This window comes from Copidosoma floridanum, unplaced genomic scaffold, assembly GCF_036245765.1.
Source record: "Copidosoma floridanum isolate Cflo_tuat_1 unplaced genomic scaffold, Cflo_Japanese_pri ptg000019l, whole genome shotgun sequence".
NCBI lineage: Eukaryota > Metazoa > Arthropoda > Insecta > Hymenoptera > Encyrtidae > Copidosoma > Copidosoma floridanum.
Window position 1 is genome coordinate 13,280,773 of NW_028321896.1, and position 22,023 is coordinate 13,302,795.

Below are 22,023 nucleotides of genomic sequence, written 5' to 3' on the forward strand. Positions count from 1 at the left end.
TGCCGGGAAGCGATGGTAAAATTAACAGAAATTTCATCATTTTTTAATCAATAAATCATATCAGTTTATCAAGTGTTTTTATATTAAAATCAAATATATTTAAAATGTGTTTTTCGAAAATCGAGTTGCTACATTAAGAAAAAAAAGCAAATAGAATGGTTTTCATTATTTTTTTCATATTTATAACTATCAAATAAGCAAGAAATAACCCTAATATCACATGTATACAAAATACGATTTTTTCGACTTTCTAGTTCGATATCTCGAAAAGGAGGTAAGAAGGAATTTTTTTATTTTTTTTCCTATACACATGCCAATTAATTAACTTAAATTAAAAAAAATTTTTTTAAGTTTTTGACAGATTCATTTAATTTTAATTGTGCTCATGAGATGCTTTCTTAAGTACGAGACGCTGCTGACTGTACTGAAACAGCATTTGTTAATTTCCGGTACAATTTGTAAAAAAAAAAAAAGTTACCTGATGTTGATCAATTCATATAGGTCCATCACCAGAAACGGTCAGATTTTTTTAACGCTAATCGCACATTTGCTGAATTTTGCAACTTTGATACTGCTTAAATGGACGAAAAGGTTGCCAATATAAGTGTTACAAAGTCAATGGCATACATATTTATCAGTTTAGCTTTCACAGACTGGTAAATCTATGCATTTCTTACACTGTGTGCTTTTAATTCTAATAATCTCATCTGCTAAGTATGATAGTGTTAAAAAAATGACAAATATGAGAGCTGGTATACTTCCAATTTATTGAAAAACGTTTTATCAAGTGTACAGTTGTAATTTAATGCATGCCTTTTTTCGATTTTATTAATTACTATATTTTATTTGGGTTTGAGAAAAATTTGCGTTTCACTTGTACAAAATTGCTTAGTAAATATCCTTTTCACTTTGGCAAACAAGATAATTGACCCTAGAAGGCGATTGACATCTGGCAGCCATGAAATTGATCATTGAACTTTTATAAATGTCCTCATTGCTTGTTGCACTACTTGAATTTGAACAAACGCTAAGTTTGGATAACTGTCTTTCCAGCACCTGTAAAATTTGTTAATATTCCATTAATTATTATAATCAATAAGAAATGAGAAAAACTGTGCTATGAATTATACATATTATATGTACCATTGGCTTATCTTTCTCCGGTTTTTCAATAGATTCTTTTTTGATCCCTTTAGCATTCACTGAATAATTGCTTGATTTTGATCCTTTATTTTTCTTCATTTTAAGATTCTGGGTATTTCCATCAGATGTAGTGACTATTGGCTGTTTAGTGTTTAATTTTTCTACTAAAGCCTTCATAGATTCTAAATCGCCCAATTTTTCTGTAGCTCTGAGTAAAGCTTGAGTTAGCCTGTTAATAAGTATTTCCATAGACTCTGATTCTATATATTTTTGTTCTAGGATTTCACTTTCATTTTTTGCATTAGCTTCTTCTGTTAATACAGTATTGTCAGAAAACTTGCTTGAATGCTCTACTGGTAATTCGTTTTTTATTTTTATAGAGTGTGAAAATGTATTTGAGCTTATCTGTGGTTTTATCTGATGTTCAATATGTATACTTGGCAATAAAGGGACAGGTGCTTTTCCATCAAGATTGTACGTTATGGGAAATATTAAACTCTGACTTTGTTTTGAATCAATCAACTTGTGCTCGATTTCAATATTTTTGTAATTTTCACTGACAGAAGGCTTTTTCTCATAATTATTTGTAAGTTCATCATCTGCATTACTATTTACATTGCTTTTGTACGAATTCAACAAACTACTTACAAAGTTTTCATCGCTTCTCGATTTCAGAAACTGTATGACATCGTTGGAAATCTTCATATTTGTAACAGAAGAGGCTCGTTTTTTTTTTCTTCGTAGTTTTTGCAAAAACCATGATAATCCTTTATTTTTTTGAGGTCCACATGTATTTTTAGTTGGATTTTGAGATATGTTTTCCAAAAAGCCATTAGAGATTTCTTTTTTAACTGTATCCAAGAAAGTATTAGGCACTTGAATAACAAATGTTAATGGAGCGGAATCGTTACTATGATTTTCGAGATTTTTGAAAATATTCATGGTTTCCTTTACAGATTTTATACTTTGATTTTCCCTTAGTGAATGACTTCCATATTCATTCACCAATGTCCGTAAGTCTGGAAAACTTTTACTCAATATGCTGTTTAAAGAAGTGTGTGATTTAACTACTTCTTGTTTATAATCTGTATTTTGTAAGTCGTAAAATAATTTTTCCATGCATTTAAGGTGATGTTGACATTCTTTGACTTGTTCTAAAAATTGTGCTTCAGTATTACTGTGAGAACTTAATGCATCTATATCGTTTTTTAAATCATCCATGATTTTTTAAATTTTATTAATTAAAAACGCAAATAACTTCTATGTTTTTCAAACTAAGGTTAAACTTAAAATTGTTGGTTAGAAAAGTTTAGATGTCTTTTGTCTAAAAATTTTGATTTTTATGAAAAGTTAAATTAACAACAGTTTTCATGTATACATCACATACTTGCTGTTGCAGTGAAAATAATGTACATTTGTCACAGCAAAGGTCTTTTGTAAGCCCACAATTTGTCATGATCATAAATTTCGTGGATTTTTTCATACATGTATTTAAAAAAAAATAACAAGTTGTCGTATTGCCCATTATAAGGTTGACATAAATATTCTTCTGTAACATTACTTTTCACGTCTTTTGTTGATATCAAATCTTCAATATCTGCATAATTATCAACTATTCCAAATGAACTTACATGTAATTCTACTAGTAACTGATGAATAGCTTCAACTGTTGCCAAGTACCATCTAGGACTTTTTTTCTGGTGCCTCCAAAATTGTGAGATTCTAGATCTCAATATTACACAAGGTAAATCTAAAGTTTAAATGAGTTGTAAAGTAACAATGCACATTAAATAAAAACGTAAAATAGTATAACAGTATACCTCTTAGCCTTTGGTCTTTATAAATTGACTTTGTTTGATGCCAAGTGCTATCAATAAATACTGCTCTTGTAATAGGAAATTTATTTTTTGTACTTTTAATAAGTATTTTATTTTCATCTTTGTTTTTTATAAACAAATCTTCAACATTCATAGGATTTTTACCTGGAAAAATAAGTACTGTCTGAAGGCTAGTATTTTACTGTTTTTATAATTTTCATTAAATAGTAGGTTCAATGAAATATATTTGATATTTACTGTTTCCTTATCAGGAAATTCTGGAAAATCTGGATATGTATATATTCTAACATCTTCAGGAGCAATTATAGCCGCATGAATGGCTGTGCTTTTGCCATCAACTTCTTGTTTGTGCTTAATTACGTCTATTTTAACCGGTAACTAAAAATGTAAATATTTTATTATACAATGTCTTTTTGCACAGTGGAATCGTACGTTAGTGTTGTATTCTAGGTTAGAACACCCACTTACTACCGTGATAATTTCAAAATGAGCAAAACTGCAGAATAGCTAAAGCTGTACATGAAAATAAAGAAAGAAAAATAATAACACAAGAATTACCTTTATTTTGGGAAAGTACTGTTTATCAATCACCGGGGAGTAACAAGTATAGCAGAAAAATTTTCGTGATTTGTAACATTTTTCACAAATTTCTCGCTTGTTAATGGTATCAAGACAACTGGCGTCATCGATTTTCAAGTGCCGAAAAGGAACGCGATCAATGATTTTTTGCTGTTCCTCCAAAATTTTTAATTTTGCATTTACATGACTGTCAGACAGATTAACGCTTGGTTCCGTCATTCTTGTTTATGTCTGCGCACTCACGTGGTGAGACTGAGAGACACTGCAGTTTTCTGCTATTTTACAGAAGCGAGCGGAGGAGGAGGGGGGGCGGTACACGTATATATAAAATTGCGATTATTAAAATTAGTAAATTAGTACATTTAGGTGAATAAAAAAAAAAGAAAATACACTTCACTTCATATAGATACATTTTTTTTAATTTACACATTTTTTCCCCCCCAGTCCCTTGTAATGAGATGTTGAACATTTAAATGTTTAACATTGAGTACAAAAATTACACTCATTAATTACCACCCATTTAACGTGTAATAATAAATGCTTATCATTTGAAAGTATAAGATAATAATTAATGTATGTTTGTTTTGATTCTGCCTACTGCATCTTCACCGGTGAAGGTGAAAACACTCTTAGTGCATATCTGACCACCATAACAGCACTGCAAAATAAGTGTAAATTTATGTTTGAACCACTTTGATAATCATTAATCAAATGGTAGTGCCATGTTAATTATTGCATTACCTTACTGCTGCAATAACGCCTGCTGGCATGATTTTGCCAGTATTATAGAAACGGTATCCCATTAAGCCTCCCAAAGCTGCACTACTACCAAGGATTAAACCATAATTGTGCGGATCTTGAGAAGTTTGAAATGCACCATACCCCAGAATTGTGCCAAACAAGAGACCGGCTCCTAATGATGGAATGGATTCTATAACAATAACAAATGAAAGGCGTTAACCACAATTACTTTCATCACCTTCAGTGCAATGAAATTTGTTTGCTTGTTCATATGTGTCATATTAATTCATTTTCCATGAGAAGTCAATTAAAATCTTTTCATCTGTTGAAAAACCTAGCTGTGAGGACGACAATCATGTAATTATCTATCAAAAACGCTATTTTTAAAAATAAAAATTAATAGTACAATTAATTATATGCTTACGGGATTTCACATAACCCATTATACCACCAGCTGCGACGCTAGCAGCGTAAGCGAAGCCAGGAATGTCGAGAGGCATTTTTTTTTTTATTGTTTATCAACTATTTATTCACAAAACCTGCACTTTGGCTAGAACTTTTGAAGCTTTATTGAATGCTTAATCGGCTACCGAATGATTCGCAAGAAATGCGTAATAACTCTATTGTATCTTACGTGTGTATACCTATAGGTAAGTACCTACGTACACATAACATAATATAATTGAGATGTGTATCGCTGCAGTATTCTAATTGTTATATTTCGTGATATTCTTTAATGTTGTTTTATAGTGAAAGTATCAGATTTAATAAATTTTACACGCTTAATTGCTTCTGAGTATAATGCATAAACTGGAGGCGAGATAGTGAGCTGCATATAACAATAAAATGAAAAAAAATTACGTGCACATGAAGTCATACAAATCGAATTTGAGTTTTTTAGTAACATTAATTTTTAAATCAATTCATTGGGGTCAATAAATTTTTAGATAAACCGCGTCAATGCACGTCTCGGGGGAGGGGAGATAATGGTTATATTTTGCTGCCAACAGTGCCAACCTACCAATCTTAAAGAACTAGTATCCATTGATGAAAAACCATTACCAACTATTTAAAAAAAATTTAACCATCCGGGGTTTTAAGTGCAGATGGTGGCGCCTGATTTTATTTTTTGTTTACACATCATTACGCGTTTTTTACTGGCTAATGAAAAAAATAAATAAACTCCAAACCGACGTTTTATTTTTTTTTGATTCAAGAAAACTTATGAGCATACAGTCAACTGATCTCTGGGAGTCAAAGTTTAAATATTGTAACTATAACAATAAGTAAATCTCAGCTGATCTTTTCATTTCAGTCCGCTGCAGTGCAGCTGCAAGTATCAGCGACAGCAACAGCACATGTCAACATTGTCAGCAGCTAAAATAGTATTCAAAAACCTGTCTGCACGTGTAAGTAGGTATTCGTGGTTTTTTTCCTTCAGTTTTTTGTATCTTGCACACAGGATCTGTGTGTGTCGGAGGTATACGTGTTGTTAGTTGTGACTAATTGTGCTCGACTATCAGTTATTACGTTATATGATCACATGATAAGGCGTGCAAGTCATCATTATCATAGGAAGTGGCCGCTGACAGTAGCAATCGAAATCTTGTTATTACGTTGTGGTTTGACGAGCAACGGTTGTAAAAACTTTTATTTGCGAAATTATTGTTTTTTTGTAACGATGTCGTTTGACAAGTGTCTCTTTAGCACTGGAAACATTCTCTCTATGAATGAGCTGAAGAAAAAAGCAGGTCTTAATTCTGGTGAGGAGGTAAAGTGGCTATTTTTATTTAGTTTTGATGGAAAATGTAATACTCCTGATTAGTAACGCTTACTAATCTTATTGTCAACTTTTTTTCAGCTGATTGAAGCATTGAAAATCACTTCTAAAATTTCTCAAGGCCAAGGTGATGCTTTAGATAATGTAAGTTATTCAGTAGCTGAACATTTTTTAAACATTTGTCATTAAACTTTGTTTTAATTTATTTTGCAGTGCAATGATGCAGACACAAGTCCAGAAAACGTGGATAGGAAGGAGATGAAAATTACTGCCAAGATCTTTCTGTCAACATCAGATTCAAAAGCTTTGCAGGAAGCCCTTGATCAAGGTACATTATACCTAAGTATATGTTTGGATTATGATTAAAAGAAAGCTTTTTAATAGTAGTTCTAAAATTGGTCCTTTTTTTTAGTGTGTGAAATTTTAAAAACTGATACAATAGAATCATTAGTAATAGTTCTCAACAAATCGGATAACGCTGATGATTTGTTGCCGTCACTACAACGTTTGTGGACAATCATTGAAGAATATTCCAAAAATGGGAAGTTGATGAGTGTGGGAGTTAGTGATATGGATACAGAAAAATTCATTCAACTGTACAATTGGACAAACGTAAGTATATTTAATTGAATCTTGGTTGACAATTGATGCCCCTTAATTGTTTATTTATTGAAAATTAACTCTAGGTAAAGCCAAATATAATTCAAATTAATCTAGCAACGTGCTGTGTTGTACCACCAGCTCTTCAAGAGTTTACAAAACAAAATGACATTCAACTATTGACACACAGTGATCCAAACCGTAAGATTTTTAATTTAATGTTTGGAAACTTTTTTTTTTTTTAATAAAAAATTATAAATTTTCAGCAATTCTCACAAAAAAAACATTGTCTGAATTTTTTGGTAAAAATGCTGAGCTGAACTGGGTTGCTCGCTATCAGATTCATCTCAAATGTCGAGGTGTCCTTTCATCAAAAGGTTATTTAGTAAAAATTAATAAACCAACATGAGTAAAAGTTTTATGAAAGTTTCTAAAATATATTGTTTAATTACATAAAAGTCCTACATTTTTTCCAAATTTTCTCTGTAATGAACAGTAAAGGGCGTGTTACATAATTACTTTATAAGATATGTCTTTGAAGGCTTCATAGAACTATTTTTGTATTAACGCAAAGTTATTATATTTTTATTATGTTGTTTATACATGTAGATAAATTGTACAAACGGAAAAGCTGTATAGAATGTCTATCATTGTATTATATTATAAATATAAACAGCATTTTGCGAGAATCTCCTTCACTGCCTCATAAATTAGCAAAGAAATTATTTTAAAAATAGGTGTAGGCATGATACTTGAAAATAACGTATATTTCGCAGTCATGCAGACAGTAGTTGGTATATTAATTTAAAGCTCGTACTATTCATACAAGATTCGATATACTTGTCAAAGTACAAGAATCCATCAATAATTAAATTAAATTAAGTTGAAAAATATCAATGCAGGAACGATGAAAGGATGTTTATTTCAATAAATTTTAACGAAAACAAAAGATTTTTTTGTCCCTTGTTTACTCGCTACTTGATCAATCTTTAAAAAAAACTATGAAAACAAGCTTTGAGGATCTTTTAAAATAATACAAATCATACAATCAAGATTTTGCCGCGTAATAGATCCCGATTTAACGTTCCGCTTATTAGAATTTCAATATTAATAGGTTGCTGGGAAGGAAAAAAAAAATGAAGTACGAGTCTTGAAGACCGTTCTTGCGGAGAGTAGCGAGTCTGAAAAACCCGATTCGTAGAGTCGAAGATGATGAGTTGTTAAACTGTATTTATCGTTAAATTGTCCACGTTTAAAAGTTACTACACGTAATCTTAACGCAATAATTAATCACTCCGCCGGCCCATAGATACAAAAAAAAGTTGCACACGATCATTTTACACGAAACTGCGAGTGAAATTGAACAAGTACTTAAAAAACTTTGCGCAAAAATGAGCGTATTTCATTGGGTATATATACGATAAGTGAAAAGTATTCTCGGACATTTATGGTTCTGAAATAAGCAAACATGAGTCGAAAATGTGAATAAACGCGTTTAAACCCGCCGAAAGTCCACCTCGCGCGACACATGCACGCAGCACTAAAAAATTCAATCAGTTTCTATGTGCGCCCCATCGCCCGAGTATTTCTCGAGTGGTACAGATGATCGCAGATACCACGGGATCCCACAAACGGCTCATCCTCGGAAAAAGCCACGATCGCGCGTGCTGCCTCCGACGAAAAGATAAGAGCGGAAAAACCGATCGGCGGGAGGGGACTATCAGCGAAGCCGATCGGCCCTCCTCCGCCGGCGAGATAATCTCGGGAGATCGATCGGCCGCGCAATCGTTAAAACGCATCTAATTGTATATTCGCTGTGTGTGTGGACCTGCCCCCCCCCACCCCTTTCAACCGATCGCGCTGCCCCTCCGTGTTTCCACGTCTTAAAATCATACCGATTTTTCTCTCGCTGCCCAATGTCTTTGAACCACACACCCACACGATACTTGGCAAAAGTTTATTAAACCATGTGTGAAGCGACCGTCCGCGATGGAAGATGGGGAAAAAAAAAACCTGTGTACAAATTAGCTCGCCTATCCGTGCAGTAGTCGGTCGGTCAAAAGACACCTCGCGAGGACGCTTGCGACCATGTATAGCGACAAAACCGTACATATATAATATCGTGGGGAGCGATAAGCTCGCACGCGGTCGGGAAAAGGGGGTTTATGAGGGAAAAAAGGAAGAGACACTGCTGGCATCATCAGCTACTTGCTGGCGGCGTTTCATACGTGCGTATATATGTATATGTATACTCGGTATACACACATGTATGTATATACGTAGGGTACATCTCGAGGCGCGCGAAAGGATTTTTCCCCTTCGGCGGACGCGTGTGTGGGTATATATGCATGTATACGAGTAGGTATAGCCGTGCGGCTCCCGCGGCTACCCTCTCTCGGATTTATCCCTCCGGCGATATAATATACGCAAAGAAGGAGGAGGAGAGTCGCTTTGCCGCTGCCGCGAGCAAACGGGGGAAAAAAAGGGAGCTGCTGCCGTTGGTCCTTCGATATATACATACATACACACATATATATATATATATACGCGTATGTATGTGCACACGGCGCAAGCGGTCTCGTTCGTCCTGGACCCTCCTCTCTCCTTCCTATTCATCTTTTACTCTTGTTTTTCTCTCTGGAAGCCGGACTGTATATATATATAAATATGTACGACGGCTCGCTACTCGATCTCCTTTTCCTTCCTTGCTTTTTTTTCCCATCATTTCTCGGGGGGGCCTCTCCTTGCGCGTGTGCGCACCACTTACGGACCCTCTTCGTCTTCCTAGTTGTCCACCGCTCTCCCTCTTTATCCCCTTTCTCGCGCTCTTTACATTCATGACTATCCTCCCTTTTTTTTTCTTCCCCACCCCCCACCTCGATATCTCTTTGCTTTGATGTACAGCCTAATCGGAGTAGCATTTCTTTTTTTTTTTTTTTTTTTTTTTTTTTTCATTACCCATGAAAGCTCTCTCGAGCTCATTATATGAATAGCCAAGTTTCATTACGGCTGATGGGACGTCGTGTGCAGGGTATAAGCAACGGCGTATGCAAACCAACCTACATACTTATATACATTCGTTGTAAAAAAAAAAAAAAAAAAAAAAGAAAAACATAATCCTAGAGTAGAAATAAATATAACCATGGGCCCATTGATCAAAAGGGCTCATGTGCATGTATATATACGAAGGATGTATCCATTGAGCTCCCGCGCGTTATGGGTAGCTGCTTGAAAAAAAAAAAAAAAAAAAAAAAAAAGGGCACAGAGAGTGCGTGTATAGGTATGTTCTTTTTGTTTTTGCGCCGTCGAACAATCCTCCGTATACTTCTCGAACGAATGTCGTGTGATTTTTTTTTTTTTTTTTTATATCCCTTCTTCTTCCACTGGAGTTTTGCCCTTCTCTGGACGGAAAAAAAAAAAAAAAAAAAAAAAAAACCGAGGAGTTAGGGTATGCGAGAACGAGTCCTCCGCGCTCCGGAGCGGCTCTCTTGACATACTTTGTATGTTAATGCCACATATAATGTCGCTCGTGTGTTCCTCCCTCCCTCCCTCCCTCTCTTTATCTTCTTTCGGCGTCTATCTGTTTCTTGCGGGCTCGAGGGGCTGCCGGAGGATAAATAAATTAGGCCGCGCTTCGGAACGCCTTAAATTTTAACGAACGCTCCTCTTGGTTCAACTTTTCCAGGCTCGGAGGGTTTTTTTTTTTTTTTACTTCTCGTCTATGTTACTCGTGCTGGAAAAAAAAACACTCGATGACAACCATATATAGATACGCGAACTCGTTTCAGTAGAGCATACAGCCACCGCACAAGTAGATCATACCCGCGTATGGTAAGACGCGTCACCCTGCACAACGGAGTACGCGATAAATATGCTGGGGGTTATAGGGGAGGGATGGAAAAATAAAGGGGGACAAGACAAACGGAAGAAGGAGGTATACAGGGAAACACGGGACAGCTGGCGTACTACGAGGCCCCGGTATTCGCGACACTCGGGCTCCTGGATTCGCAAATTTTTGCTCCCAACCTGTGCCCCCAACAAGAATTCACGGAGCCCCGACTGTGTATGCGTATACGCGTATACCCCCAAGCCGGTAATTCACTGGATTTCTCTCCCTTTTTAGCTTCCGTTGGGCGCGCGCGTGCCTTTGCACGCACAGTACACAATATATATTGTGCGGCCGTGCGTTGGAAAATTCACGGAAAAATTCCCATTGAATTGAATCGCACTGATTTTTCAAATTCCACCTACGTATAAGCTTACCTGTGTACACATGGGATAATATACGAGCCCAATGATAAATTTTCGAGGGTTTGTTCCAAATCAAAGTTTTATTCATCTAAACAAAACAGTGCAGTGTACTTTTTTCACCCCCTCGCCCTCCTACGACCGATTGACGTGTATGAGGCACGTGCAGATGAGGTGACGATCGCGAATGAGCCCATTGACGCTCGCTCGCCCGGGACACACGCGCACAATTTGTACATATATATGTATATGTATGTGTATAACCGCGGAACCTCCCCCTCTCCCAAGACCCTTGTTCGACTCGCGGCGAACAGCACAATATCCACGGGCGAGCACCTATATATATGTACACGCTCTCGTCAATCCGAGCGCGTCCGTCTTCTCTCCCTTGTGAAAGATCTGCTCTCGCGGCGGCGCCGCGTAATAAAGACGTAATCGCTTCGCAAAGCCCGGCAGCAGTAGCACACACATCAGCCTCCCCCCCCCCCTTTTGAGACACACTCACGACTTGACGACTGACGTCTCTCTGCTCCTATCTTTCTCTCTCTCTCTTCGCTTCCTTTAGAGAGAATTACGGCGGTACGGGCCACATATCGCGGGGCTATGAATCGTCCCCTATATCCTCGTTCCCTCCTCGCTGTACTTGTATATGTATACGTATATACGTCCCGACAAAGCTTATGGGACGAGGCTGTATATATTGTTCTCGCGGGTAAAGAGGGAAAAGATCGGTGGAAGTGGAGATAGAGAGAGAGAGAGAGAAATGTAAACGCAAGAGGGCCTCCGCTCCTGTGCAGCAGCCGCGATGCAAAGACGGTATAAATAAGCGGCTGTCGTTTGCGGAAGGAGCAGAGGAGGAGGAGGAGGGAGGAAGAAAACAGCTCGAGGGGATATTGTATATATATATATATAACATAAAAAGGGAGAAAAGAGGAACGAGCGTGTGTGTGCGCGCCCCCGTTCTTTCTTTCTGCCTCTGCGCGACGACGACGTCCTCGAAAGAAGAGCAATAAGAGATTAAAAAAAAAAGAAGAGTCCGGGGAATAAATAAAATCGGGGTGGAGCGCGCGCACTGGCCCTCCTCCTCCTCCTCCTCTGTCCTCTGTACGTATGGGTATACCTACGTACACTTTCTTTTTTTTTTTTTTTTTTTTTTTTTTTTCATCTACTTACCGGGAATATAAGAGTTTAAGGATCGACTTTTGCCTCTTTGCGTGTACGCACGAGTGCACACACGTATGTATATATGTATAGGTTGTACCATTGCGTTTGAGAGCGATCGAGGGAATAGGCCGCGTTTGGATGTAAAAACGGTAGCCAAAGCCTTATTTTGCATACGATGGCCGGTTGGCTCGGTGGATCCCTTTTACTTTGCGCCGCTGTTCTGCTCCGCCAGTGCAGGTGGATCTTCTACGTCTGAATGTGTGGACGAAAGCTCGAAAAGCTCATTCTGCTCGTGCTATTTTTCATCGACGGCGGTTAATCCGATGGCTGTTTTTTCTAATCAGTTACTGCTCATAGGTTTGCTCATTGCTGTAAAAACAATTTTTCTTTTTCATTCTCCAACCCCACTAAAATTTATATCATACCTTTCGTTGAAATGTGCTTTAACCTATTTTTTTTTTTTTTTTTTTTTTATCGATTGGCGTGAAAAATTTTAATACATTATCTCCGGTTGCACCGATCTCTTTGTCCATGTTCTTTTACCTATATGACTGTAATTTCGATTTTTTTTTAATACATAACTATATTATGTTATATAATACCTGTTGGGTGTCTTTTATTTCAGATAAATGGTACTCGTACTGTGCACAAATTCCGAGCACAATGTTGCTTATACCCTGCATCAAAAAATGTCAACCCAATAACGCCAAAAACGCCTTTTTTAACGCACCGTGTTGTGTTCAACCTGAAAAATTATCAATGTAGCTATACATAAGCGTATTAGTTTCGGTCTGTGCTTTTTTTTTGCGATAATTAGTTATTTTTTGTATATACCACTGATCGCGCAACTACCTCTTACCGACCAATTATTGAGCTCATACCGATTTCTTTGAAACAACCAAGTATTTCTTCATACTCGATTATTTTTTCAAAAATTACATAATTTCTTACTTTGTTAAAAAAAAAAAAAAAAACAAAGAAAACATTAATTTCACGAAACGAAAATTACAAAATAGCTGGTATTAAAAAGAAGCCAACAATGACGGTTTAACATGTACCTTGCCTGCGTGTATAAACTTTTCCATCAAAATTCATGAAAACCGATTTCGCGATAGAAACCAGTACATATATATATAGAAGTCACTGCACGCACGCATAGCGCAAATCAAGAAGTCACACGCTCGCAGCTGTGACGCTAAAAGCCGCGAGCAATTTGAATTTCAATCGGTATAGCCCCGAGCCTTCGCAAAGAGAGGAAACACACAAGGGCCCAAACGTCGGTTATAAATACACATCCCCGCGATCGCTGAAGTCGCGGGGACAAACGCGTCCTTCCACCTAAAACACTCACGGAGAGGGAGGAGGGAAGCCGCGAGGATATCCTCGCGGACAAGCCGCGTCAGCGACTTCCCGTTGTAAGTAGGCACTATAAAATAAGACCCGACGGCCGGGCTTGGCAGCGCGTGCATATATATGTATATACATGCTCGCTTGATTCATCGCCGAAACAAAAATCGTCCCAGAGACGCGGCAAAGTGACGTCCGCGCGTACACGCGCAAAAGTATACTCGCGAGACCTTAAGCGCACCGCGGCGCTGGCCACGGCGACCCTTATATATATATATACATAAATGAACACAAAACGGCTTATCTCTCGTTTCTTTGCCTCCGCTCCCGCGCGTGTCCTTTCAAACGCACTATTTGCATCGAAGAAGCGAAATAAAGAAAGAGAGGAAGATATATACGCGCGCGAGGCGTATGGTTTCTTCTTTTTCTCTCTCTCTCTCTCTCTCTACTGGCTTCTTGTATATACGTGTGTGTGTGTGTATACCTACCATGGGTGTCCCTTTCGCTGCTGCCGCCGTCGCCGCCGACGTCCGTGGTAAGAACCGAGGGAACAGAAGCGGAGGCCCCCAGCATCCCCGAGCCTTAAATCTTTATGTTGTCTCCTCGCGGCGGGACCCCCCCCCCTCCTCCCATCCTCCGTCCCTTTCTTTATTTGTTTGTTTTTTCCCTTCTTTCCTCTTCTTTTGCCTACCGATCGAGCGCGATCGGTATTAGGACGATCGAAGGGAATGAAAAAAAGAAAAAGAAATCAGCAGTCCTCGTAACAAACTTTTAAAACACTTGAAACAAAGCAAGCTGGTGGAAAGCTCCTCGTCACATAATATATTGCGTTATAATAATAAGAGTGCAGGGGGCAGGGGAAGGGGGTCGTGCAAATGTGGTTGCACATATGCACCAGGCCATAGGGAGGGTAAGCCGCGGAGAGACTCTCTCTCTCTCGCGCGCGCGTGCGTTTAACGTACGAGGAAAGGACGGAGAAATAGAAGCGAAATCCGAGAAAGGGAGGCTGACGGGGTGCGCTGCGCCGCGCGGGTCGAGATACGTATCTCAAAGGCCGCGGTGGGCGCGTGCGCTTCTCCCTCTCTGGTTTTTTTTTTTTTTTTTTTTTTTTCTACTTTTTTTTCCCCTCTTCTTTGGCTTGCTGCAGAGCTCGAAAAGTCGCCGAGAAGCTGTATATATATATATATATATATATATATATATATATATATATATATATATATATGTACATGTGCATCAGGTGAAGCGGAGGGAGAAGGGGAGAGAGGATAGCCAAGGAGTAGAGCGTCCACCGCGTTACGCAGCCCAAAGGGGCGGCACATATACGCATCCTGCGTGCGTATACGTATATATATATATATATATATATATATTCATTTTCTCCTCCTTTTAACCCTTTTTCTCCCGGTCGTGCCAATGGGGTTTTGTTTCTTCTGTTTCCTCGTTTTGCGCATTTATTCGCCCCCCCCTCTGCTCATCTCCTATATATACCGAATATATAGGTATATACCCTGTTACAATAACACACAGCGCCCTGGAAGCCACACGCGTCCTTTGTTCGGGCCTCCAGTCGTCGGCTCTTTATTATATTGTATACTCTGCTTTCTCCTATACATTTATCTCTAATTAAAGAAATAATCAAGAAATTTTTACCCCCCTACCTCTCTCCCCACAGACATATATCACATTCGTAACTCCCCGTCCTACAGGATACACATATGCGGAGCACCGAGCTTTTCTTCTTCTTCCAACAAGACTACTCGCAACCATATGTGTGTGCGTGCACGTTAAATCTTGGCGACTATATAATATATACAGCAGGAACAACGCAAAAGAGCGCGTTCGAGCTGCCCGACAACAAGTGCGCGTCGATCTTCCCTGATGGGGCGTGTTTGCCCTACATGTTGTACCTTACCTATACATATATACCTATACCTTGTACCTATCGCGACAAAGGAAGGCTTTCATTCACTCCCCGGCCTCCTTTGATGCTCGACGATCGATCATTCGCCTCCCCTTTGCACGCATATATACACGACTCCGATGGCATTTAACTTACACTCTGGCTATCTCGCGTAGAACATTGTTATAATTATTAATGATCGCACGACGGCCCGTATTGCGTGGATATGTGTACATATATGTACAGACACGATAGCGAGCTACCAACGGTGACTTACCGCCCATGTGCAACATGAAATAATGGGGTTTAACATTTCGCTTCGATTTCAACCATACCTGTGCGAAACTGTTGGCTCTATACTTACTTTGATCCAATGGGTAACAAAAATTACTTTTATGTTTTTCCATAGTGTTGTTTGCTTCCAACCAACGAAAATCAAGAATAATCAATTGTTTGAAAAAAAAAGAAAAAAAAAGACAATTCTTAATCCATTATACTTACGTCTTGTGCATGTATGTATAAATGTCGTGAAACGAACAAAGAGGGAGAGGAGAAGGATTATATTGTACGCGTTATGATAAACTCTCTGTTGTATACGTGTACAAACACAATACTTATACAGTACAAGACGTAAATGCCGAAAGTTCACGGATTACGTAAAAGGGCAAAGTGACCGGCGCTAGAGAGTCTCACTCTCTCTCTCTCTGATGGAAAAGGTAAAAGAGGCGGGATTGGTGAACCCCCTCCGAGCAAGATGCACGCACCGTACATATTATAATATATAGGTGTATATTCTGCGGTGTACACGTGTAATACTTGGACAAAAATCGCATCACGGTTATATTCGCTCGCCCGCGTAGGTGGGTATATGTATATAATATACGTACACTCGTGTGGTACAGCTCGTGAGGTAAAAGTTGGGAGAGGAGGTATATATTATTGTGATTAAGGCGAGAACGCGATAAGAAGAGTAATTCCTTGCCCTGCGGCGAAACTTGGCTGGGTCTATCTCAAGAGAGAGAGAGAGAGAGAGAAAGGTGTACCTATATGCATAATTTACATACATACTTGTATTGTGTTAATATATTGGTGGATTGGATATGCGTGTGTAGGTATACACGGTGTTGTGCAACGTGCACTTGTGCAGGTGCTGAAACCCGGCGAAGCGAGCCAACACACAACGAGATCCGCAGCAAGCGGTGAATGACGTCGAGAAAAGCTGAATGAACTTATATATATATACATATATAAGTACCTTATATTTTATGTATATACTCTCTTCTTGTCTATATATAATGGCAGCTCTTATATACATGTATACTACATACGTCTTGCGCGCCGGGAATGGATCAATCGATCAATGGATGCATATATAAATACAAGCGCACAAGCTCTCGAGGTGGATAAATTGCAGTTGCGGGAAGCTTTTTGTTTTCCACGGATATGGTTATTCGTGTAAACTGTTGTTTGGGTAAATATACATATATGAGGTGTAAGAAATTAATCGGTATAATTTTCCGATATTGTCAGAGACACACACGCAAGTGTGCAGATGTGTTGTAAAATAATATACGCGTCTGCGAAACTTTTAGCTCGTACAATTCTAATCTAACTAAAATTAAATGATTAAAACCACGCGACCCCGTGCGATAAAAGAGAGTAATCCTATGGCAGGTATATATGTATATTTCTTAAAAAGCTTATTATAGGTACGTATATTATGTATGTATCTTGCACCGCAAGTTCCGATACGGCGTATAACGACGCTATATTTTCGATTTTACAGAGAAGAAGAAGAAAAAAAAACCAACCCCCAACATTCATATACAAATCTTTGTAATTACCTTCGTGGAAAATTCTTTCGATCTCCACGTAGTAATTGCAAGCGAATGGCTGAGGGGAGAGGGTAGGTGGGGGTGGCGTGGGGGCATTGAAAATGCTTTTTGCTCCTTATCATTGGGACTTAAAGCTCCTGGTGGGATTACCCTACAATGAGACGAGAGGCTCGGATACCCACCTGGTAAAAATATCCCCCTCCCCACCCCGCTCCAGTGTATACCTATATACTTCTTCTTCTTCTTCCTTTCCTCCCCCCTCCCACCCCACGTTTAGCTTCAGCGCCGGCCATTGGAGCCCGTTACACGAAAGAATAAGGGGAGGAGAGACGCGATCGTAAAGATTATCGCGCGGCTTCTCTTTCTCCCTCGCCGAGATAAGAGCGCCTCTCGCTACCCCGCGGAAGAAGAAGGAGGAAGATAGCGCGAGGAAAATTATGGCCACCGTTTCTCCCCCACCCCTCCGCTCTCTCTCTCTCTCTTGGCGCATCTTTTTATTTCGTCTTAATTAACCGGGACCCGCTGCCGTACTTTGCTCCTTACCTATACATATATACATAGTTGCCAAGGTGCAGAAAGGAGGGGATAACAAGGGAAACGTGGTGCGTGTATATATAAGAGAGAGAGAGAGAGAGAGAGAGAGACTACAAGAAGGATGTGTAACGCGCCTATACAGCTCGATCGTGAAATATCACCCCCCTCCCCCCCCCAAATACCCGCCCCTTTTGCATTTATAGAAAAAAAAAGGCTCACGCACGCACGCACGTACGGATGAAGAGGAAGAGCGTGGGCGGTTCATGCAGCGAGGGAGATAAGAACGAAAGAGTGGCTACACGTGCGCGGGGAGGACACGCGAGTTATCAGTTCGCCTCCGCGAGGCTTTACGATCCAAGGGAGGTCGTTTGTACGTTTTGGCTGCTCGTAAAGCCTTTCGCGCTATCGGGGGAGAGAAGGACTCTAATTATACGTCCACCGCTTCGCCAACCGTATAATGTCATGCGTGGACTTGGTGTGTCCTTTGTAAGCATACGTATGTGTGTGTGTGAGTGTATATCGATTCGTGTGTGTATATATATATATACATTATGCAAGAGGTGCGAAAAAAAGAGGCTGGAAGGAGGAGATAGCGCCAATCGGTGACACTTGTACGAAAATTAAACACCATCTCTGGCTCCCTACTGCTGCTCTCTACACATTTTATTTCTTTGGCTTGTTTTTTTTTTTTTTTTTTTTTCCTTCCCCTTTCCACAGCTCCGTAACTGTTGGAGGTATGCTCGTATATACCCGACAGACTTGTGTATGGTCTCGGGGCTTTTTTTTTATTGGAGACTCTTGTACAATAATTAGTCAAACACGAAGCGATAGTTTATTGTCTTTTGTTACGTTCATAACAAAGTCTTGATTGTTAAATATTTTTATAAATGCGGATGTGTTACGATAAATATTTTCACGCGTATATATGATGTTAAAATTTAAAATATATAATTTCATTCGATTGCCGTAAAACTCTTGTCTTTAATCACTGGCCATGATTATTTTTAAGTCACCAAATGTAGGCTTTTTTTTGATAATTTGGAGATACGAAAAAACGTGTACCCATTGGAAGGATCTACATAAAAAGTAATAAGTGAAATTGCTGATATTTGATGTACAGTGAATTGGTCTCTTCTCGAGACAACAAAACATCACTATTAATTGAACACTATACAATGAAATGATACATTAAAATCTAAATCAAAGTATTCCTCACGTGCCGTTTTGTCTATATGATCTCTCTTACGTTATCCATATAAGTACAATGATATAATATTTATGTACAGCCTTGTGATTCAGTGTTTTTGGATTGTTAGTTTCATACATTTCCAGATCGAATGGAAGCTCATTTTAAAATCATACAATCAAATACATAGCGATGTTACGGATTGCAAAAATCTATCTCTGAAGTCTAAAACAGTGAGAAAGTGACATTCTTCGACAAGCGATAAACGCAAAAGTTATAGATCGCTTGTTAACTATGTTTTCGCTCGTATGTCAACATATGCTCTGGAACCCAAAAAAACACGAAAGGCTACCTTTTTTCAAATAGCAGTTAACGTTTTTCAGTTGACATGTTTGGTGACATAGGAAGATAAAAGAACAGCCAAAAAAAAAAAAAAATATATAAATCCCTCATCCTAATCAATCGAGGTAGCAAAAATAGAAATCCCTTAATTCCCGGGATTGTGCAATGTAGTGAATAACATTTACATGGGCGCTCGCTATTTCTTTTGTCCGCATCTGCATGTGTATGTATACGCACGGGAGCCGGGGGACCATATACAAACGCGTGCGTATAAAAAAAAAAAAAAAGAAAAAAGAAAAATTATTGGTCGACCCGCCGCCGCCAACTTTCGGTCGGTTTCTTCTCTCTCTCTGCCCGGCACAGAAGACAGAAAGAGAAATATATATATAGGTACAGGGGAAAGGGGGCCCGGGCTATCGGCTCGCGTTACCAAGAGATTAGCATCTCTCTACGTTAAATCAACGATGGATCTTTTGTGTTCTCCCTGCAGCGCGCGCGGCCTTTCTCTCCTCCTCCTCCACCTCTTTTTCTCCTTCTTCTTCTTCTCTGAAGAGCCCCAACTTTTTTTTTTTTTTTTTTTTTTTTTCCTTCATTCGCCCAAAGTGAATCTGCTGATCTAAAAAAAAACGTCTCGTATAAAGGAGGATTGCGAAAAGCAACGAGACACGCGTTAGAAAAACGTGTGACCGAGTTACCGTTGTTACCAAATGTTCGCGGTATCTGCACGGTATATTATATTATATACCCTCCATTTGGAGCTGAAAAGGAAAAGAAAACGCATTTCGGAGAGTTTCCCCGCCTCCGTTGTTGTCACGCGCGCAGAGTCCCAGATTTTAATTGCATCAGTCATTTGGCGCTGCGCGTGTACATCCGCACCTATATCATTATACTGGCCTCTTTTCACAGTTCTTTACTGCATAGGAGGAGGAATCTTGGCTGTCTATTATACTGGTACGTGCACCGAAAGGAGGAAGAAATGACTCGGTCGCTTTGTGAAGGAAAAAGAAATGGCACACAATGGTAATTTTGTTTTCAATGAAAACGAGAGAAAAGAAAAAAAAAAAAAAAAAAAAAAAAAAAAAAAAAAAAAACGAGAGTCTATCCTTCGAGCGACTATTGTTCATTCCACGCAAGTATACACTTATTATTTTCGTGATGGAAACGCGATTCGTAAGAACTAGGGCCTCGAAGCGTCAACAAATCCAAATCACTTTAATGCCCGTTGAAACCCCACAAACAGGTTATAATATGTTTCCTTTGGGTGAGGTTCCAGTGCAACTGTGTACACACGCATATATATCCTCCAAAAACCATAAAATCAATCCTCGATCCGCGCTACAGTAAGGGCATGTATAAGAATGAAAAAAAAAAAAAAAAGAGAGAGAAGGCTGGGGTGGGCTTGACCCTTTGCTCGCGAGGAGGAGCCGCGTCCCTTTTTCCTCGATTCTTTCCTCCCTCCCCACTATCCTTATTTTTGCCAGCTGAGCAGCCTCGTGGGGCTCGCTTGACACTTTGCGGTGAAACTCCGGTGCTGTAGCTGGGCTCTCTCTCTCTCTCGTTACACGCGAGGGTAAGCGAACGGATGTCTGGTGTGTAAGGAACCGCTAAAATGCTGTTCGGTCTTATCCGAAGATCTGGAGCGGCGATGCGAAGAGAGGCACGCGGAGAGAGCGCCAAGGCAATATACGTATACAAGCCAAACGTTGGAGAGAGAGAGAGAGAGCCCTTCTTATTTCTTCCCTCCCCCTTGTGCTCGCTAGTTCCATCGTTTCTTTTTATTATCGCTATCTCGCTCTAGCGTCGTTTCCTTTGGGCCCCCACTCTCTTTCTTTTGCTCGCCTCTTTTCCTTCTCCTTCTTCTTCTTCTTCTTCCTTATTTCCCTCGTATTACCGCGCCTCTGTAGCAGCAAGCGCAACTTCCCCCCCCCTTGTTTTGCGCGCCCGTAATCGCCCGACTAAGAGGAGGACTTTTAGCGAAATTCCTGATGCGGGGGAGGCGCAGCAGCGAGTGCCTTTTTTCCCCACCGTTCAAGGTTCGTGTTTATTGATTTTAATTTATAACTCATTTCAGCAACACTCGAGTCGAGCTACAATCTCAACAAAGCTCCTTTTCCTTTACGAAAATTCTGTTATGTCTCAGATATGCCTTCAGTTCGCGCGTTATTGAGTAAATCGTTACTATTATTATTATTATTATTATTCCGAGGAAGGGGAAAAAAAAAGGAATAATTTAAGTAGTAACGATCATATCCCGAGGTGCTTTTTTTTCACACGGAATGTTTCCAAGAAACTTTAGCGCGAAATAAATTCAATGATAAATAATTCATACATACAATGTACGAGTAAATATGCTTGGGAGCAGAGGTTTCATTAACTTTTTTTTTTTTTTTTTTTTTTTTTTTTTTTTCCAAGATACCTACCCTGAGAAACGTTTTAATCAATCATACGGAAACGTAGGGTCAAGTTTTCATCCAGAGTATTTGGGAGGAAACCAAAAAAATTAATCATTTCACGTTATTGCGTGCTTTTGCTGGATCGAGATATTAAAAACAGGAAAGAAGGGACCGCTCGAATTTTAAGGTGAGAGAGAATCTACTTGGATGTAACGTCATATTATATAATAATTCTTCGATTGCACATCCAAACTCTAAACTCTTTTTTTTTCTCCTAAACGAAGATAAATTTATTTGCACCGATAATTCCCACACGAGGTTGTATACCCTGTACTAGTGTACAATAAACGTCTCGCGTAAGGACCTCCGCTCGTGTTAGCACGGAAAAGT

The 22,023-nt window shown here is 39.1% G+C and overlaps 4 protein-coding genes across 6 annotated transcripts; 1 reads left to right on the plus strand and 3 right to left on the minus strand.

The window, feature by feature from the left end:
- Positions 1-821: 821 nt before the first annotated feature.
- On the minus strand, positions 822-2,507 carry LOC111643567 (uncharacterized). The gene is made up of 2 exons (XM_023391640.2): positions 1,144-2,507; positions 822-1,056 (listed from the first exon to the last, which is right to left on the minus strand). Exons 1-2 carry the CDS (start codon positions 2,362-2,364, stop codon positions 889-891), a joined length of 1,389 nt encoding a protein of 462 aa, XP_023247408.2. The 5' UTR covers positions 2,365-2,507; the 3' UTR covers positions 822-888.
- Positions 2,508-2,517: 10 nt separating this feature from the next.
- LOC106645677 (tRNA-uridine aminocarboxypropyltransferase 1) lies at positions 2,518-3,801 on the minus strand. Its single transcript, XM_014361591.2, has 4 exons — positions 3,540-3,801; positions 3,219-3,359; positions 2,964-3,144; positions 2,518-2,893 (listed from the first exon to the last, which is right to left on the minus strand). Exons 1-4 carry the CDS (start codon positions 3,777-3,779, stop codon positions 2,562-2,564), a joined length of 894 nt encoding a protein of 297 aa, XP_014217077.2. The 5' UTR covers positions 3,780-3,801; the 3' UTR covers positions 2,518-2,561.
- A 139-nt stretch (positions 3,802-3,940) lies between these two features.
- LOC106645682 (transmembrane protein 14C) lies at positions 3,941-4,942 on the minus strand. Its single transcript, XM_014361596.2, has 3 exons — positions 4,726-4,942; positions 4,302-4,491; positions 3,941-4,218 (listed from the first exon to the last, which is right to left on the minus strand). The coding sequence occupies exons 1-3, from the start codon at positions 4,799-4,801 to the stop codon at positions 4,155-4,157; spliced, it is 330 nt and encodes a 109-aa protein (XP_014217082.1). The 5' UTR covers positions 4,802-4,942; the 3' UTR covers positions 3,941-4,154.
- A 465-nt stretch (positions 4,943-5,407) lies between these two features.
- Gclm (Glutamate-cysteine ligase modifier subunit) lies at positions 5,408-7,364 on the plus strand. Of its 3 annotated transcripts, none has more exons than XM_089592965.1 (7): positions 5,408-5,714; positions 5,825-6,072; positions 6,163-6,225; positions 6,295-6,409; positions 6,494-6,693; positions 6,768-6,882; positions 6,948-7,364. In XM_089592965.1, the coding sequence occupies exons 1-7, from the start codon at positions 5,660-5,662 to the stop codon at positions 7,088-7,090; spliced, it is 939 nt and encodes a 312-aa protein (XP_089449091.1). In that variant the 5' UTR covers positions 5,408-5,659; the 3' UTR covers positions 7,091-7,364. The 3 variants fall into 3 exon arrangements, with proteins under 3 accessions (XP_089449091.1, XP_089449092.1, XP_023247407.2); XM_089592966.1 differs by having other exon boundaries at positions 5,408-5,710; XM_023391639.2 differs by having other exon boundaries at positions 5,408-6,072.
- The last annotated feature ends 14,659 nt before the right edge of the window (positions 7,365-22,023 follow it).

What these genes read in the sequence shown, in the direction of transcription:
- Gclm (XM_089592965.1), top strand. Translation starts at nt 5,660, where the DNA reads ATGTCAACATTGTCAGCAGCTAAAATAGTATTCAAAAACCTGTCTGCA. An exon ending in AAGGTGATGCTTTAGATAAT is followed by an intron (nt 6,226 to 6,294) that starts GTAAGTTATTCA and finishes TTTATTTTGCAG; the next exon opens with TGCAATGATGCAGACACAAG. An exon ending in AACTGTACAATTGGACAAAC is followed by an intron (nt 6,694 to 6,767) that starts GTAAGTATATTT and finishes AATTAACTCTAG; the next exon opens with GTAAAGCCAAATATAATTCA.
- LOC106645682 (XM_014361596.2), bottom strand. Translation starts at nt 4,801, where the DNA reads ATGCCTCTCGACATTCCTGGCTTCGCTTACGCTGCTAGCGTCGCAGCT. An exon ending in AATGGGTTATGTGAAATCCC is followed by an intron (nt 4,492 to 4,725) that starts GTAAGCATATAA and finishes TTATTGTTATAG; the next exon opens with AATCCATTCCATCATTAGGA. An exon ending in GGCGTTATTGCAGCAGTAAG is followed by an intron (nt 4,219 to 4,301) that starts GTAATGCAATAA and finishes CTTATTTTGCAG; the next exon opens with TGCTGTTATGGTGGTCAGAT.
- LOC111643567 (XM_023391640.2), bottom strand. Translation starts at nt 2,364, where the DNA reads ATGGATGATTTAAAAAACGATATAGATGCATTAAGTTCTCACAGTAAT. An exon ending in CGGAGAAAGATAAGCCAATG is followed by an intron (nt 1,057 to 1,143) that starts GTACATATAATA and finishes CAAATTTTACAG; the next exon opens with GTGCTGGAAAGACAGTTATC.
- LOC106645677 (XM_014361591.2), bottom strand. Translation starts at nt 3,779, where the DNA reads ATGACGGAACCAAGCGTTAATCTGTCTGACAGTCATGTAAATGCAAAA. An exon ending in AATTTCCTGATAAGGAAACA is followed by an intron (nt 3,145 to 3,218) that starts GTAAATATCAAA and finishes ACTAGCCTTCAG; the next exon opens with ACAGTACTTATTTTTCCAGG. An exon ending in TAAAGACCAAAGGCTAAGAG is followed by an intron (nt 2,894 to 2,963) that starts GTATACTGTTAT and finishes TTTAAACTTTAG; the next exon opens with ATTTACCTTGTGTAATATTG.